At 40.4% G+C, this 17,383-nt stretch overlaps 1 protein-coding gene across 3 annotated transcripts; it reads right to left on the bottom strand.

The window, feature by feature from the left end:
• Nucleotides 1–4,893: 4,893 nt before the first annotated feature.
• myb (v-myb avian myeloblastosis viral oncogene homolog) lies at nucleotides 4,894–13,761 on the bottom strand. 3 transcript variants are annotated; one of them, XM_063902373.1, is made up of 15 exons: nucleotides 13,638–13,761; nucleotides 11,377–11,494; nucleotides 11,073–11,159; nucleotides 10,892–10,984; nucleotides 9,809–10,029; nucleotides 9,218–9,434; nucleotides 9,060–9,128; nucleotides 8,852–8,956; nucleotides 7,962–8,213; nucleotides 7,341–7,459; nucleotides 7,153–7,261; nucleotides 6,952–7,047; nucleotides 6,688–6,786; nucleotides 6,500–6,580; nucleotides 4,894–6,208 (listed from the first exon to the last, which is right to left on the bottom strand). In XM_063902373.1, the coding sequence occupies exons 1-15, from the start codon at nucleotides 13,658–13,660 to the stop codon at nucleotides 6,095–6,097; spliced, it is 1,803 nt and encodes a 600-aa protein (XP_063758443.1). In that variant the 5' UTR covers nucleotides 13,661–13,761; the 3' UTR covers nucleotides 4,894–6,094. The 3 variants fall into 3 exon arrangements, with proteins under 3 accessions (XP_063758443.1, XP_063758444.1, XP_063758442.1); XM_063902374.1 differs by having other exon boundaries at nucleotides 11,088–11,159; XM_063902372.1 differs by having other exon boundaries at nucleotides 4,894–6,205; nucleotides 11,088–11,159; nucleotides 13,638–13,719.
• Nucleotides 13,762–17,383: the final 3,622 nt, after the last annotated feature.

The raw sequence follows: 17,383 nt of genomic DNA, 5'->3' as shown, positions 1-17,383 counted from the left end.
ATAATCAGTATTGGCTTATCAATTCCAAATATGAATGATAGATCATAATAGAGTGTTACTCTCAAGACGAGCAAGTACGTTTTATTAAGTTTTACATTTTCCTTCACAGTACACACAGTCAAATTTATATTTTGAAGCAGTGTTAGATTTTGTTTTATTTAAAGCCATCTTTGTCTGTGGTGACTGTAAATTAAAGATCTTTGGATTTTGCCATTTTATAAAACAAAGTATTAATCAATACTGAAGGATAATGGAACAGAATATTCTATTGACTTTAAAGAATCAAGGTTGATTATAAACAATAATTTGATTTATTTCTCTTTTTTTTGCAGCTCTTTTTTTCAGTCTGTATCCTAACAAAATGTTAAATACTGAAGGACTTTTGCAAAAGTTCTTATTTTAATTAATGTCATCAGTTTTAGAATCCCTTATTGCACAAAATGTTGTTCATCATAAAGATTTTAACATCTTTGTTATCATCTATTATTTAACCCTGTCTAAACAAAGAACCCTACTATCTTTCATATTGTCCTCTCTGCTGATGTCCTCCCATGTTGTGTTGTTGTTATTGTTGTTGTTGTTGTTGTTGTTGTTGTTGTTGTTGTTGGGTACCTCCTCTCTGTCTTTTATCAAATGGTCAAGCATCTGTTTCTTGCTCTTTGACACTTTTGGCACCGGCCGTCCTGACCCACTTTTTCAAATGTGTACAGTTATTGTTATGGGCTATCTGCAGCAGGCACATTGATCTATACATTTTTTGGTCCCGAAAAACAACAAACAAACGGCCAAACGAATGGCGGCCAAATCTGGGAAGACAGAAACTGGTACAGACAAGTCTAATCACCTCAGCAGCAGCAGCCGCATCCCTCTCTCTCTCTTTCTATCAATCTGTGTGTTCTGGTTGTCTATGAGTGGGTGCATGCGTGTGCATTGTTGATAGTGAGTCAGCACCTGCATGTTGTTCCCTGTGTTTTGGTGCTCACGTTGCTGTAGACAAACTTTGGCCAGGGCTCCTGCACAATTGCCCTTTCTATGCAAACAAGCGCCGGACAAAACAGAAACCCATTCCTTTATTCTTTGGACGGAGCCAGGTTTAATCCATATAGCAAATTAAAGACTACTGTATGCTGTACTTTAGGTTAAAACGAGTTTGTTTGAACGATAAGCTACTTATTGGTTCAAATGAAAGTTAATATGTGTCACTTAACATTGAATAAGCCTGACGTTGGGATGTTTGGTCACATATAGGTCACCATATCCTATCTGTGGGTTTGATTGGGCCAATTTAGTCCCTTCTTAGTTTTATTTGTAAGACATTTTACTTCACAGTAAGCTTTTTTTTGGATGTAGCATACTCAAAATCAAGCTTATGAAAGGAACCTTTACTTTATTTCATCCACAAACATAATCAGAAGTTTAGTTTCCTTTAATCCTTTATGTTTCTTCACACTCAAATGTGTGAAGACTCAGATTTAAAGCTAAATAAAAAACACAGGTGTACATAAGAAAATCCATTTTAACACATTAATGATGGCTCCTCGAAATGTGATTTTTGATCGACCTGTAGCCACATTTACGTAAAGGGACATTTCAGTAAGGTGGCTTTGCTCTGACGGAGTTTTACTTCAAGAGATGGCGGTTGTTTGTAAGACTTTAGTTATTCTCAAACCAACCGAAACACCAAAGATTTGACACAAACTAACTAACGGACACCATACACCATTGTCTCATGAAGTACCGGAAATGGAAAGGGCTTTCTGAGGGCAAGGTGAAGACTGAGTACGTGCCCACCGCCATCAGCTGCAGGTAATCACTCCGAACCATCCCTTCAACCATACACACTCATCTTAGCAAAACCACTTCTTTTTTGCGCTCTAGCCAAGGATAATATTTCCACTCTCAATAGAAAGAAACAAGACAAAATAGCTTAATCGTTTTACAGCTCTGTTTGACCCTCACTGAGCCCCCATTGTTTCTCTTTCTCCCCATCTCTTCATCATGTGTTTCTCCTCTCCTCCGTACCATGGATAGGGGGGGTAGTTATCAGGCCCGGCCAGCCCAGCCCAGCCCTCCTACCTGACCGCTGGCAGAGGGAGCGGCTGCTCTTGCCTGAGTATCTCCGACCACAACAGCACCCAGGGAATGAGGAAATCAGGCTATAGTAATCTTTGCAGGCCCAGAGCACACTGGCCAGAGTGTGAGTAGTTCATAAAGTGTGTGTGTTTTTTGCGAGTATGCACCATGCGCGTGTTCAGGAGCCCGCCACTCCTGCAACATCCGGCTATAAATCTATTGTGACACGTCAAACTGAATTTATGAGCCAATCTGCTTGCGACAGACATGTTTGATTTGAGAAGGGAAAGGAGGATGAAATAAAAAAAATCCTGTGAGAGTCAACTTCTGCTTTTTCACTTAGAGCGGAAAAGTTTGAATATTTTTTGTATATGCTATTTAGAAAACGTGCTTCTTTTAAATGAAACTTTTTAAAAGGTTCCTTTCTATGCTGTGTCAAAATGTTAACATTATCCCAAAGAACTTTAAAGACCAAATATAGATGACATGGGGCAGAAAGTCACAGGAGTTACACGCTACATGCAGAAGTCTTAGGATCATATAGGAAAACATTGCTTTATTTGGATTATTATATTTATGTAATTTATTTTCTCAGTTTATTTACAATTGGCATACTTTACCAGCGAGCTCTTTAATTCACTTTTCTTAAAAACAAATATGCTGCTACTTTTTTATTTACCATGGTGTACATATCTGCTATTTTATTTGAATTATTTTAACTAATTATGTTATTAATTAAGCGTGTTCAAAAAAATGCTGTTGTAATCATGTACATTTCCCAGTTGGGGAACAAATAAAGGATTTCTGATTCTGATCTGCTATATAGAAATTATATTTTTGGGGGAATATTATTTAAAATCAATAGAGCAACGGCACAGTTTTTCAGTTTGTAATTGTAATTATTTTGATGTCTATTCAAGAACAAAGGAGGGTGCCCTACCTGCAAGACTTAAGATTTGTATTGGAGTTTCTTTCTGCTTTTTGACATGCATTTGTCCTTTGAGTTGTAATACTATTTTTTCCCAACTATTTTTTTCTCTCTGCTATTTTACGTGTACTCTATGACTTATATTGGTCTGGGATTTATCCTGAAAACATCTTTCTGAACTGAAAAGAGCTAAGTTTGAAGAGTGTATCAGTAACCCAATGCTTTGATAATACACAGTTGGAATAAAATTATTGTACCTCTTCTCATAAAAATGACTGTGTGTGGAAATAGGAATAAAAAAGGAATGCGTCTGAAAACTAAAATAATTATTATTATGGGCAACGGTGTAATATCTAATGGTATCACACTCTCCTGTTGCCTCTCGTTAATGATTGCTGCACTGCAATGTTGACGATAACCCAGTCACATTTTCACTCGTGTTTCACTTGATAAAAGAAGTCCATAGTAAGAACTTGTTTTCTTTATTAGTATTTCTATCATTGCAGTCATTTTTCTTTCATCACAAGTAGATGGAGTCCCCTTTTTGTGTCATTTTGAATTCTAAAATACCCTGAAATCCATCCATTTCATTCACACGACAGCATGTTATGTCTTAGAATATCCATCTGTGTCTACATTGTTTTTGTCAATAAACCACCACACACACACACACACACACACACACACACACACACACACACACACACACACCGGCAGCTGCCTGCTCACTCAGTGGAAGCAGGTGTGTGTAAATCTCGTGGGGTTTGGGGCTTTTTTTTCTCTTTTGGGTGTAGTAAAAGATGGTGAAATTCCCAATGTGAAAGTCTGCTTCTCACTCTGGCCTCTTTCCACAAGACACACATTAAACCACACACACATTGTTGCCATGGAGTTCTTACAGCCTTGCACTTTTGCCTCTTCGCTTTTTATTTACTCCATTATTGTTACATTAAACCGCATGTTTCTTCAAATATAAGAATACACATGCGTCACATATAGCTGGAGTAAGTGTGCATGCACCCCACAGGAACCTATTTCTGTGTGGCTCGGCCTTAAATACCACAGTTCCTGTTAGCTGTGTGTCCGTCATGATGAATGTCTTTTTATGTATCCCTCCGAGACTACTACTTGAGATGGGAATCTATATTTGAGGGCACTATGGTGGATCAGCGTGGGGGGGGGGGGGGTGCAGGTGGCTAGAGGAAGGGTAAGGGGCTTGTAAATATAGATCCTGGTCTTTGACTTTCATGGCCTCACAGGAAAACATGAGACTAAATGTGGAGCTCATACACGTGTTAATGTGTGTTTCTGGAGGATTTATATACAGTTATTGCACACAGTATATTGAAATTAGTAACGGAGTTGACTTACTTTATTCGCCAGAGTTTGTGTTTCAGGAACTGTTGCATGAGTGGGCCCTGTTTTCCACAGAAAAAGAGGCAACAGTTGGATACATTTGCTTACTATCTTCGCTGGCTGATAAACTCTGAACTCACTTAGTAATTGGCAGATGGAGGGAAAGTTTTATGATCTGCTCGGCACAACTTTATGACAATAAACCTTTGTATCTGCAGGATTGTGTGTGTGTGTGGGGGAGATGAAGGTGGGGTATTTGAATACTACAATCCTTAAAGATTTGCATCGTGAACCAGATAGCAAATAGTTCATTCACTTTAAACAGAGGAATTAGCCTGGACACTTGTGCGCCCTCACAGTTGTTTACACTGGTAACTACTGCAGGCTATTTGTTCTAAAATATTGACTTGTAAAACCATATTTACAGCTTACATGTATGGAAATGTCGTTTCATCTCTTTGAGGAACGGCTTTTTAAATTGCTATTTACTTTTACAACTTCAACTCATGCTTTTAGTTTAAATAAAATGCCCAAAATGACACCCAACACAAAGATTTTAATAAAAACAACACACTTTATTTACTAGGCAGTATAGAAAAGTATAAAAAACATGAAAACTTGGCAAGTATAAATGCTTTTATAAAATCATTTTTGCTCAAAAGCTACTATAAAAAAACAAGGCGTATAAAAGATTGTCTGCTAAGTGTTTGTAATGGACTACTGTAGTCTTAGTAAGAAAACAAAATGCTGATTGAATACACAACAATATAAAACAATTCAAGAGAAATGTATAAAAACAAACAACCATACAAAAGTTTCAATTGGTATTTGTTTGTAGCATTATATAAAATATCAGTGTTTAGATCCCTCGCTTTTTATGGAGAATATAAAATTCAAGTGCAGCTTGGTTTTACTCTTACTGGGTGAAGCTCATTAAATATAAGCTCATTTAATATTTTGTAAATATATATACTTTTTCTTTAACACATGTGTTTGTTCAATACAGGATACTGTGAAGGCCAGAAGTGAATTGAAATGAAAGCGTAATTTAAGGTGCCAATGTGGTGGTCAGGTAATACTAATAAGGCTGGCCCCCTTGTTTAAAACATGGCCGTCCATAGTTTAATAACAGCTTCTGGTTCAGCGATAAGTGTTTACATTATGTGGCATGGACCAAAGTCTCGAAATTCTCAGTAGACACATTGTAGCCTGTAAAAAATTATAATAGAAAAGGAACAGAAACGTTTCATGACTGAAATAAAGAGGTCAGTTTTCAATCCATTAATATGCCTTTGGAATATATGATAATGCTTAGGGCTTAAATACTTAAAATCAACACTGCTCCATCGGCCAATTGTAAAAAAAAACCAAACAAAACAATAATAACATTATCAAAAGGAAATAAATTAATCAAGTTGTTCTTTATATTAATATTAAAATTCAGAATTAATAATACATCCCAATGAAAATTATATAGCCACCGTTTCCCATTTATAATACAACAATTTTAAAAAATGACGAGACCGAGAGTAAGGACGTACAATAAAACCCAGAGCAAATTCTGTATAAAAGAGTAAAAAAAGGTTAGTCTTTGGTTGGTTGAAATCCAACAAGTGTGAGTGTAAAAACACAGACGGCATAGAGTCTCTCCCAACTGTTGTACCACAACAAAAATGTAATCCGCCGCGCTGCGTCCAGCGCAGGGACTGCTGATCTCTCAGTTCAACAAGTGTCTCTTTACATGACCAGTGTCCTCGTGGGGTAAGTGTTGATGTACTTGTGGCTCTGCTCCGAGGCCAGGACGTGCTCCTCTGTTTTCCCACAAGTCCCTTGTTCCCAGGGACTGAGCTGCTGTAGACAAGAGAGGACAGGAGGATGAGTTCATGAGCAATCACCGCCATCTTTGTATCATTTCTAAAACCTAGATCAATATGAAGTTATTCCAGCATGATGTAGTTTGTTTATAGCATTACATATAGAGCTTTTTACTTTTTGGCAATCGTATTTGAGCTTCAACTATTATAGAAGTGGTGTTACTATTTAAAAGCCCAATGGAAAATTCCCATGGGCTCTTGTCGAGGGAGTCCTTGTTATGCTAACTTCCTGAATGGCCGACAAAAATATGTAAACCCTTTTACACACCTGTAGTGGGCTGCCCATGCCTCTGCGGGGGTGGTGGTATTTGTGTCCATCGTCACTCAACATTGAGCTGGTGAGAAGGTCCTAAATTAAAGTATAGAAGACATTTGTTAGAGATAGAAATCAAGATTTGGGATATTTGTGAGTGACTAAGAAAAGCCTAGGTTTGGAGAACTTGAAGGTGAGCTTACAGGTACTTCCTGTGCGGGGCCGCTTGGGGAAAAGAGCTGTGTGTGGAGCTCTTGTCCTTCCCACTGCATACACGGGCTCCTCTCACACGGGGACTCCACCTAGGAGCCAAAATAAATGGTGGTTAATATCACGACAAACTTAGATGCTTGCAGTTGAATCCAACCATTAAACTCAAAACCGTGTTGCAAACTAAAATCCTTTCCCTTACAAAAATCTCTGTCTCACATCTTCTATGCCCCTGTGTTGTTTGAAGTGTGATTTACCTCTTGTTTTATCTTCTTCAGAGGAGGCTGATCGATGGCACACTCCATGGGCTCCTGCTTGATGGACTCTATCATCTGCTGCTCCAGAGGGGAATTCTGGGAAAAGAGACAAACCCTCCAAGTTAGTCACAAGGACACAAACAAGCACAACAGAATGCGACACACCAATTCAAGCCTTCAGATATTTTTCAAGTTCCTCACCAGTAGTTTGCCATACTTGGCCTCCTGCCGGGCCAGGGCTGACCTGAAGGGCGTGGGCGTACAGGGAGATGACTCCAGGATGGACCGACGGATATTTGGGGTTCTGAACCTGAGAGAAAAATGTTTGTTAAGCGCCATTTATACACACCTTTGTCTGATAGAACATTTAGAGAGATAGAGCCACTTACATTTCACTGTCTGTGTGGGGGCTGATGGTGTGGTTGATCACAGGCTTGGTGTCCACGGGCGAACTCATCGGTAAGCTGTCGGTGTCAGAGTGCTCCGAGCTCATTGACTGGTTGAGAAACTGTGGGACAAAAAGAAAGCAAAACCATCAATCAAAGTGGGAGGTTTAATCTTAAGGCAATTTGGCAGATCATGGGCGAACACTACGATGGAGAAGAAAGGAGAAAAAGAGGGCCGGTGCAAATTTAAAAACATGGAGAAAAACAGCAGAGATCTAATTCTAAATGATTGGTTGATTTGATCAGGTGGCAGGTTTGTGATTGGATGGATTCTGAACCTAGGCGGCTACTTTTACTACCTGTGAGGGAGAAAAGGGGAGCTTTCTGACTGGTGAGGGCTTTGGAGTTGAGCAGGCGATAGCAGCCCGTGCTCCGTGAGCCTTTCCTGAGCCCTGATTGGGCGAGAGGACCCTGTCTGTTCTGAAGGCGCTCCTATCCGAGGGGAGGCTCTAGGAAAACGGCGGGAAAATATGGGTCAAAGCCCACTACTTGGTAAAAATCTATGTCGCTACTTGCTATGCTATCCTTTTTAGGCCCAAAGATGAACCGCACGCAGATACTCACCGAGTCGATGACGCAGTCCATGAACTCTGGAATAGTATTTGAGAACGTGGAGCTGCTGTGAAGGCTGTTGTTGTTGTTGTTGTTGTTGTTATTCCTGCCGTTCGCACGTGATGCAGAGGCGCTCTCCTCAGGTAGGCAGCTCTGATCCAGAGGCAGGGCGGGGGCATGGTGGTGAGTTAACAACAGGCCGCCCTCTGAGCTGTTGGTCAAAGCGCTCTGGCTGGCCCAGATTGTCGGATAGGACAAATTCATCTGAGAAAGAGAGATGAAGACTGAGTGTCAAAGAAGCGCGAGAGAGAAATCATTCAAGTCTGACAAGAGGAAAGGGAACTTTTATGTCAAGACGGGTTGCACAAGGGGTCACGCACGTGCACTAAATTGGCGCTATGGTCCTATTTCATCATTTGCAGAAACAGACCCCCCAGATGTTTCCTCCTCATACAGGCACACACATGCAACCACTGTCCTTAAACTAGGGTCAAAAAGGCATGCACATAAATTGTGCTGTCACTTTTTAATGATTCATAGTTCCAATAATTCCAAATGATCAAAATCACAGTGGTTATTGTATTCTATAAACTACTGACAATTTTTCTCTGTGTTGGAATTCAACAGGCACTGGAATGGCTGCCCAACATACATACAGAATCATTTGGAGTAGTCTCTTCATTTTTTCCGGAGCTGTATGTTCCTGACTTGCAAATGGTGTTCTACACACTTCCTTGATTGCTACAGATATTCCCTTAAAATCCATTTCAACATGGTCATTTTAATGTATTTTTTAATGTGAGTGATGTTAAAATAATTCTAATTGCCGATAAAAATGCAAATAAAATCGCAATAATATTCAGATTTTTTTCTTCTCCAAAAAGGACTCATGCGGGACTTACTGATAGCGATGGCTTCCCTCTCAGCTCGTCTTCTGTCGACATGAGCAGCCGCTCGATCTCCTTCACCCTCTGCTCCTTTTCGGGGTCCTCCTCGTTATAGTGTCTCTGTGGAAAAGGGGGCGGGAGCAGGGTTTAAGTCCATACTCTTGTCATACAATCCTTCCTGTAACCACCCTAGAGTGAGTGTGTGTGGACGTGTCGTCTCTACCTGTATAGCAGCTGTTCCATGCTGGGGAATGTTCCGGATGTTAAAAGGCAGCGACAAGGGGAACGGTACCTGTTGAGCCAATCAGAAACAATTATTATTGAATGACCTGCAGCATTCTATAGTTCTCCTCCCGGGACTCCAGGTCGTCGCCCACTCACCCTGTGTGTGTCGGAGATGTAGTAGAGTTGCGGGGACATCTGCGTGTGACTGGGCGAGTGGTGGGGGAAACCCATGATGTGATTGCTGTTCTTGACGTAGCCGTGGGCGATGGAGAGCGAGGAGTTGGCGTTCTTGGACGTGAGCTGCAGGTAGCCCTCCTGCTCTACCTTTCTCCTCATGGTGGAGTTCCAGTGGTTCTTTATAGCATTGTCTGTCCTGGAGGTCACAGAAAAAATAAGACATATTAACTAACTTGTATTGATTACAAAACACATCCGCAGACACACGTGAACACAATGAGAAGACATGCTATTTACAGCGTTATCAATTCACACACACACTGATGCTGCTACAGATATTCACACACAGCTGATAAGGTTATTAGTACTGATGTGTCTAGACTAGATTATCTTTTGTGTCTTTGTCTTAGTAATTTGATTCTAGGCCCTTCTCTATAAAAAATTAAAACTGCCTTCTCTTCTCAGTTCTTATTTTCTTTGTATTCCCCTTTCTCTAAACCACAGCATTGCACAGTCAACCAACCCAGAGCTCAGTGATTCATTTAGCTTCTCTTTTTTCTTCTGCCTCACCTGCCGGGGAGCAGCTTAGCGATTTCGGCCCAGCGGTTTCCCAGCTTCTCGTGCGCCTGGTAGATGATCCGGTCCTCCTCCTCGGTCCACGATGTTTTCTTGACCTCCGGGTTCAGGTGATTGTGCCAGCGCTCGCGGCACTGCTTGCCGATGCGCCCCTTTAGGTGCTTGGCGATGACCGACCAGCGCTTGGCTCCGTACTTCTGCACCAGCTCGATCACCTGGGGTAGGTGTGTTTGGGTGTGGGGTAGAGAAAGAGGAAAGATGAGAGGAGAGAAGGAAGAGAGTTGAAAAAGTAGAGAAGTAAGTGGTAGTGGAAATGGGTGAGGAAAGAGGAAGGAAGGAGCAATAACAAGGGAGGAGGGAGAAGTAGAAGGGGAGAAAAAAGACAATAGAACCCTTTAGGAAAATCTCTTCTACATCGAGCAGTCTTATCCTTCTTTCTTTATCTTTCTTAAGAGGTGATTGAGAGCACCTGCTGGTGAGCAGGGAGGGAGTTTCCAGTGGAACGTTAGCCACTCTGCTAATCATTACAGTGGCATCTGGGTGGAAATATAACGCCTTTGGACTTTCAATAAACACCTCACCGGCTTCCATGCTGCTCGTTGGGTAACAGCAACTTTTTGGGAAACTAGAAATGTGCAACAGCAGCCTTTGGTTGCTACAGAATAGCTGTTTTTATTACCCTGAATGACACTGGATTGCCTGAACCTATTACTCTAACATCTAAAGCACTTCTGCATTACTATGTGAGGGATTTACTCTGACACACAAAGGGAAATGTCATTTTTGCATTTAGACAGAAGTATTTTATTGATCCACATTTGGGCCTTTTTTGCGTTACAGCAACATAAGAGCAAGCGCTGTACATTACAATAAAAATAAAATAGCATTAAAAGAAAGATATATATGCATGTCAGACTAAAAATGTACACAAAATATAACCTAAAGGATATTATATATACATTAAGTGTGGAAGGTATGGAAGATTAAATAGAATATGTAAAATGTACAGTGTGGTTTATGTCCATTGGAGCTATGGAGCAGAGAGTTATCATTTAGTTTAGGGTCTAGTTTCCTTACCCTCTGGTCCTCCTCTTTGGTCCAAGGCCCTTTGATGAGCTCTGGGTTCAGAACCTTCTGCCACCTGTGCTGACACTGCACATCTGTACGGTTCTGGTGAATCACAAAGCAGGAGATTAGTAATCATCTTTATGCTTTGGGAAGTTATGGTGTGCATCTGTGAGTGCATGTGTGTACGCACAGGACGTCGACTCACGGTTAGTAGGCTTGCGATGAGTTTCCAGTCTTCTGACCCGTGAAGCTCAACAAGTTTCTTTAACTTCTCATCCTAAGGGAGGAGGAAAACATATTGTCAGCCAAGTAATAAACATGTTGCTGCAATGAACATCACCCCACGGCGATCTAACACAATAGTCGATGAATGTGGTTGGACCAGACAACACAGTAAGGTCGCAGGTTTGTGCGAGATCACCCCTGAAGACATTTCCATACATAATCAAATAACGTTGTGTTAGTCAGAAGGTTTTGAATGTGTTTGTGTGTACCTCTTCTCGTGTCCAACGTGTTTTGCCGAGGTGGCGTTTCCCTGCCTTGGCCAGCGTTCCATCATAATCATGCTCATACATCTCGTTCTCCTCCTCATCCTCCTCGCTGCTGTAAACACTGCCGACACAACGAGAGAGAGAGAGAATAAAATGAACAAAAGGTGGCGACTGTGTGAAAAATAACAGTGTATTATAATAGAAAGGTAAATAATAAGCACAATAATGACCTGCCTGTTTCCAAACTACTCCCTAATCGTCTCTTTACAGAGCGCATAAAGAACTCAGCCCACTCTTTAAATCATCAGGTGTCAACACACACAGAACCAGTCATTCTTGAAGGTCTGGGTGCAGGCTTTTAGCCAAGACACCCAGAAGGGGAGAGAGAAAAAAGAGAGAGAGAGAGAGAGAGAGGAAGAGGAAGAACAGTAAGCGGGAGGGAGGGGGGGATGGATGAACAGGTTCCAATGTTTTTGGTTTCCACAGATACTGGGATTGGCACATGCAATCATAATTTTCGTGACCCTGGCGTGTTCAGACCTGCAGTGACATTGTACAGCACGGTACAGTCATATACACACGCACACGCACACGCACACACACACACACACACACACACACACACACACACACACACACACACACACACACACACACACACACACACACACACACACACACACAAAGTGATAAATTAACCAATCAGAAAGTAGAGCATGGAAAACGTGGAAGCTAGGTAGGGTACTTTGGTGGGATAAAGGGCAACAGTGAAGGAGGAACCCCTCTGAGAAGTGTGTGCGTGTGTGTGTGCGAGTGTGTGTACAAGAGGATATTTACTGTGGATTATCTTCCTTATTTATGTTCATTTACCTATATATGTGTGAATACCTGTAATAAACAGCAATGACTATACAAAAAAACAACTTCATTGTGTAAAACTAGAGTTTATTTTAAGTTAATTCATATAAACTGCTATTTTCCCCTTTTCTTTTAAATCCAACTTTGGAGGAAAACTAAGGAAAAGGACACCAAATAATAAGTATATTAAAAGCATTAATAAACAGTGCTCTGAACTTCACTAAAGCAATTAAGAGACTATGAACAGAGCAGCTCCACTCATGCTGAGAATGAAACTAAACAGTGTAAAGATAATCATTGCTCTTATCTCTGAGCGGGCTGCTTTGTGTGAAAGGATCTAGCCCTTTCTTTGGGGTATCAGTGTAAAACCATCAGACTGAGCCCGCAACCCGAAACAGTGATAGGTCAAACCAGGCACGAAACCCCAATGCAACAAGCAGCTTCTTTACAGAAAAAACACATACAGAAAGCGTACAAAACGGTCAACTGATGAGAGTGACTGGTGGTTAAATGTGTGTTCGTGTAGTAAAACAAGGGAAATATCCAGCCACTCATCGAAACAAATGCACAGAAAAGACGCAGTTTCCAAAATAACAGTGCGCGCCCCTCGCTATCAGAGATGCTGCGGCGGGGTATGCACGGTTCAAAGCGTGTTTAAAATAAACTGTACGCCAGATATATGATCCAATCTCGAAACAACGAGAGAATGAAAACATGTGCCTGACTGAGATGAACAAAAACTAACTAAATAATAAAAGACAACAATTTCAGAACTTTCATAAACTTAATTTAAGACATGAGTTTGTCTGCTGCAACGCATTCAAGTCTATGAGTCTCTAGACAGTTAGATAAACGCTATGCTTCAGTATCTATGATTCATTATACGCATATTGAAACCAATGTTGTCCATGCACCGCTTTGCGTACGGCGTGACACGCGCCTGTCCACCCGCCTAATGTTATTAATCCGCGTGTGTGTGTGTGTGTGTGTGTGTGTGTGTGTGTGTGTGTGTGTGTGTGTGTGTGTGTGTGTGTGTGTGTGTGTGTGTGTGTGTGCGTGTGAGTGTGTTTGAGAGGGAGACCCCTTTCTCCCTCTCACCGCTGACAGCAGCGCGAGGAGCGCACATGCCAGATGACCACCACCTGTCATGGGCGCGCGAGTTAGACACACACACCACTCCTCTGCTTTATCCGCCAAGAAAACAGAACAACGCACCCCAAACACAAAACCGGCTTGTATAAGAAAGAGTTGACGAAACAATAAACATGAACTCTGTCAATACGATGCACAGCATTAGTGATGTGAGAAGAAAAAACAATAACTCCGCCAGTTCAACGCGCAAATAGAGGGAAAATGAAAGTTAAAGATAATGCAAAATAAAGAATTATTGGCTTGTTTGAGCTTACCTGTTTCTTGGCCGCCGAGCCATGTTAATATGTGTAGAGCAGCTCTCAGGTTGCACTGAGCACGTACTTTCGCTATCACTGCTGGTTTAGATCTGCTGGCAAAGGCAGGTTGACATTAATTTAAACTACAGCACTCTACTACTGCTCCGCCCCTTCTACCATCCCGGTAAAATTGCCGCTCCTGAGCTTTGCTACTGCGCATGCCAACATTGTAACATTCAAAGACCAGCGAACGTTTTCTGATTACAGTTTGAACGAACCTGTGGAAAGTCATAGTTTGATGTTCTCTCCATTAAAGCTGGTAAAATCATAAGACAATGTAATTATTATTAAAATAGAAAACACAAACTTGGTGTTTTTAGTTTTTTTTTTCGCGATAAAAGGTTGAGTAAACTGTCTAAACCAATATCGCTTAATACTGTTTAGGCAGAACTACACTGTTAAAATATATAATACTTATACCATGTTCAAAACTTGGCTGGATAACATATTCTTGCAATGGTCAATTGAATGTTGGTGGGATAATATTGGTGCCTAAATGGTTACATTGTAAAGGGTTACACATTTACCAAGTGTTCCTGAATGCAACATAGCACTACACAGTCTACTTGTCAAAGGCGCGTTTCTGCCTGGTTGTCCGCGCTAAATGCTTTTTGTCAACACTATTTGTGAGTTACTTCTCTTCTGGTGAAAAGGAGAAGGGAACTAATCGGTCTGGACGGAGCAAACAATTGGGGAATGGGTTTGGCATCCGTACAAAGTGAATTTGCAGTGCTGCTTTCTGTTTTCGGCTACCTGCCTAGTGTAGTGCTGCTTGCTGGTGTTGCAAACACAGATGTTTCTCAGTGATAAAGCATATACGATTGGGGTAGGATATTATCATCAAGCGATAAAATGAGCTTTTGTGCTCAACAAGACAAGACATAATGTTAAAAAAGATAAAGTAACTGAATGACACTTCTGCTTGTGGGGATTTATTGCACACTAACTCATAGACCAACTTCCTTTAAAGCAAAAATGCTTTCCTTTCAGAGTTGTTCCTCAAGTTGACTTTACATCTTCTAAACGAGAGCTTACTGATGATGCCTTTGCATTTATTCAAAAATAATCCACATTTAAATTAGAAACTTGTTTAGCCTGTTTTTTCGGCAACCTTCTTTCAAAGATGAGTAATATAATAATGATCCAGCTGTATTGCATAACTTCTGCTTTATTCTTTATAAATGCAACTGGCCACCATGTATTATGATTATCTTGTTTTGGTTGAGTTCTCCATCCTCCCTGTGCTAGGACTGTCATCGCTCAGCCATTCATTGCAGGGGAGAAGGGGGGCTTAATGCTTTATTTGTATAAATGTGTCTTCATTGTATTAGTTCCTCCATACGCGACCGTATTGTCCTGGTCACTTGTAATTATCATCACCCCAGACCAGTCTATTGTCCCAGGGCAGTCATCATAATAGTGGCCTGATAAAGGGCTACACAGTCTTACACATGGCCTTGGACTGCACATTTTTACTATTTCATGCAACAGGGTGGACTGAGTGCTCAGTGAAGTGAATCACTTACTGTGTGTGGACAGAGAGAAATATGAAGATTTACATAATTGCACACTGAGTGAAGGAAGTACAGCATGGGAGTTATTTTTGTCTGAATTAGCTTGTTATTAGTTACATGTAAATATTGATGAATTGTGTTGGTTTAGAGGCTACATATTGGCAATATCATAATCTGCTTTTGACTTCAAGTGCTAATATATCTTACTGCAAGCCTATGATTGTTGGTTGGCTGGTTGCAATTGCCTGTAGGCTTCAAATCCTATACACACCTGTGAACACAAGAATGGTTCCAGTCATTTTTGCCTTGAGGAGCTGGTGGTTTTAATCTATTCAAATTATATTTTAATTATGTAGCAGCTATCTCACAAGGTCGCCATGCAAGATGCAACACACAATACAAATTCAGGCAATAGAGTAGAATAGAAAACACTTTGTTGGGAACATTTAAAAACATACTGTATCACATCCAGGCCGGACAAAGTAAAGGAAACACAATGAATTACAGTAAAGCACAAACATAATTAATAATTATCCAGAAATAACTAGTGATAATGACATTGTAAAAAGAAGCAAAAATAAATAACCACAATAATACTTCAGTATAAACACATAAGTGAATGGCATTCTGTTTTTACATGTATGATTTGTGCATTTACCTTTAAATATGTGTATTTAGCTTTCTTCTGCACAAGCCCCTATGTCTCTTCCCTCGAGGGTATTATTAAAACTACAATTTGTTATTTGAAACCAAGTTGAATGGAAGGAGCCAGGGTATGCAAATTCACGGTGTAGGTTGAGTAGGAAGCCTGGGACCCATTGACTCCTAGTTTAAGTCATTTGCATGGGCGCGATTGGACAGGTTAAGGGCAGGTATTGTGATGGCCTCCCCCTTTGCAAAGCATTGTGTGCACAGGTTGGCTCATTTGAATGATTTTTAATGATGGCCCCTGGGCTTGAGATATCACCCCACCATGCTTTCGGATCCAATGTTGGGAAGGCCAAACATGTGCATATGGTCTGTGTGAGAGTGTTTGTCTATGTGTATGTAAAAGCCTACATTGGAAAAGGGTTGATCCCAAGCTAAATAGTGAATATGATCCTATATGGTTATGTGGTTAAATAAACCCACATGTTGACTTTTGCTAATATACATATCAACATACAAAGGATGTAAACATTATACCGCAGTACTTTTTAAATCCAGCATAAATATGAGGAACATTATGACTTTAAAATAATTTTAAACCTGCTTGCTGTTAATTGATTGTAATGTAATGTAATGTTATGTTCTTGAAACAATTCACAACTTATTTTAATTTAGTTTCATAATTAAAACCTTCACATTTTATAGGCTTCTTTAAGGACTTCACATGTGTTTTTTTTGTTGGACCACCTGTAAAAGACTCCCCAAGTTGTAGGTTTTGCATTTGCCTAGGGGGTGAGTTCCTTGGTGCCCTTGGGAAATTATGGAAAGCATTAATTCATACCCACTGCCAACTTTTGGGTTGGACTTCACCCCTCACCCAGTTGCACATAAGCTTTGTCTTCTACAATTACACCAGGATTAATCTGTTTTCAGATTTGCATGCTGTTGTTGACCAATATTCAGTACTATGCTTTCCCTTAATTCCCTTTACCATGGCCACCCGCTTTCTCTCTACCATTTAGTACATTTTTTAGAATTATATTGATATAATTTGCTTACAGAGTAAAAATGATCCATACAAACCATACTGTTTATAAGCCATTTAATGATATAATTTCTACATCATTTAAACAAAGCATGTATCCACTGATCCGCTCATTCTTCTAGCAATCTGTCCATCCATCTGTTTAATACATCTAATCAGCACAACATAGTTCTCTCAGATATCTTCCTCGCATTGAGCAATCTTTCTGTGAAATCTGTGACCACATTATGAAGGTGTGAGAATCAACCTCCTGCTTTTGAGCAGAAATAACCCATATTTAATTAATCTCTATCTGATTAAATAAACAAAGCAGAAGGACTGGACATAAAGGAACAAACTCATATCTGTAATCACTGTGCTAGAGACCTTTGGTTTTAGTGAAGTTTTTGTAGGTTATATTAAACAAAAACAATTCCTGCTTTGAGTGGAACATAATACATTTCCATAAAATATCAGTTGCTCTTTTCTGCCTTTGGTTTTAAAGTGTCCTAGAAACA

This window comes from Eleginops maclovinus, chromosome 15 (assembly GCF_036324505.1).
Source record: "Eleginops maclovinus isolate JMC-PN-2008 ecotype Puerto Natales chromosome 15, JC_Emac_rtc_rv5, whole genome shotgun sequence".
NCBI lineage: Eukaryota > Metazoa > Chordata > Actinopteri > Perciformes > Eleginopidae > Eleginops > Eleginops maclovinus.
Note: the sequence above shows the minus strand (reverse complement) of the source record. Positions and strands in the feature narration are given on the sequence as shown.

Coding starts and splice junctions, on each gene's coding strand:
- myb (XM_063902373.1), bottom strand. CDS start 13,660: ATGGCTCGGCGGCCAAGAAACAG. Junction 9,435..9,808: donor GCTAAGCTGCTCCCCGGCAG/GTGAGGCAGAAG, acceptor TGTGACCTCCAG/GACAGACAATGCTATAAAGA. Junction 6,581..6,687: donor GCCCCGCACAGGAAGTACCT/GTAAGCTCACCT, acceptor ACTTTAATTTAG/GACCTTCTCACCAGCTCAAT.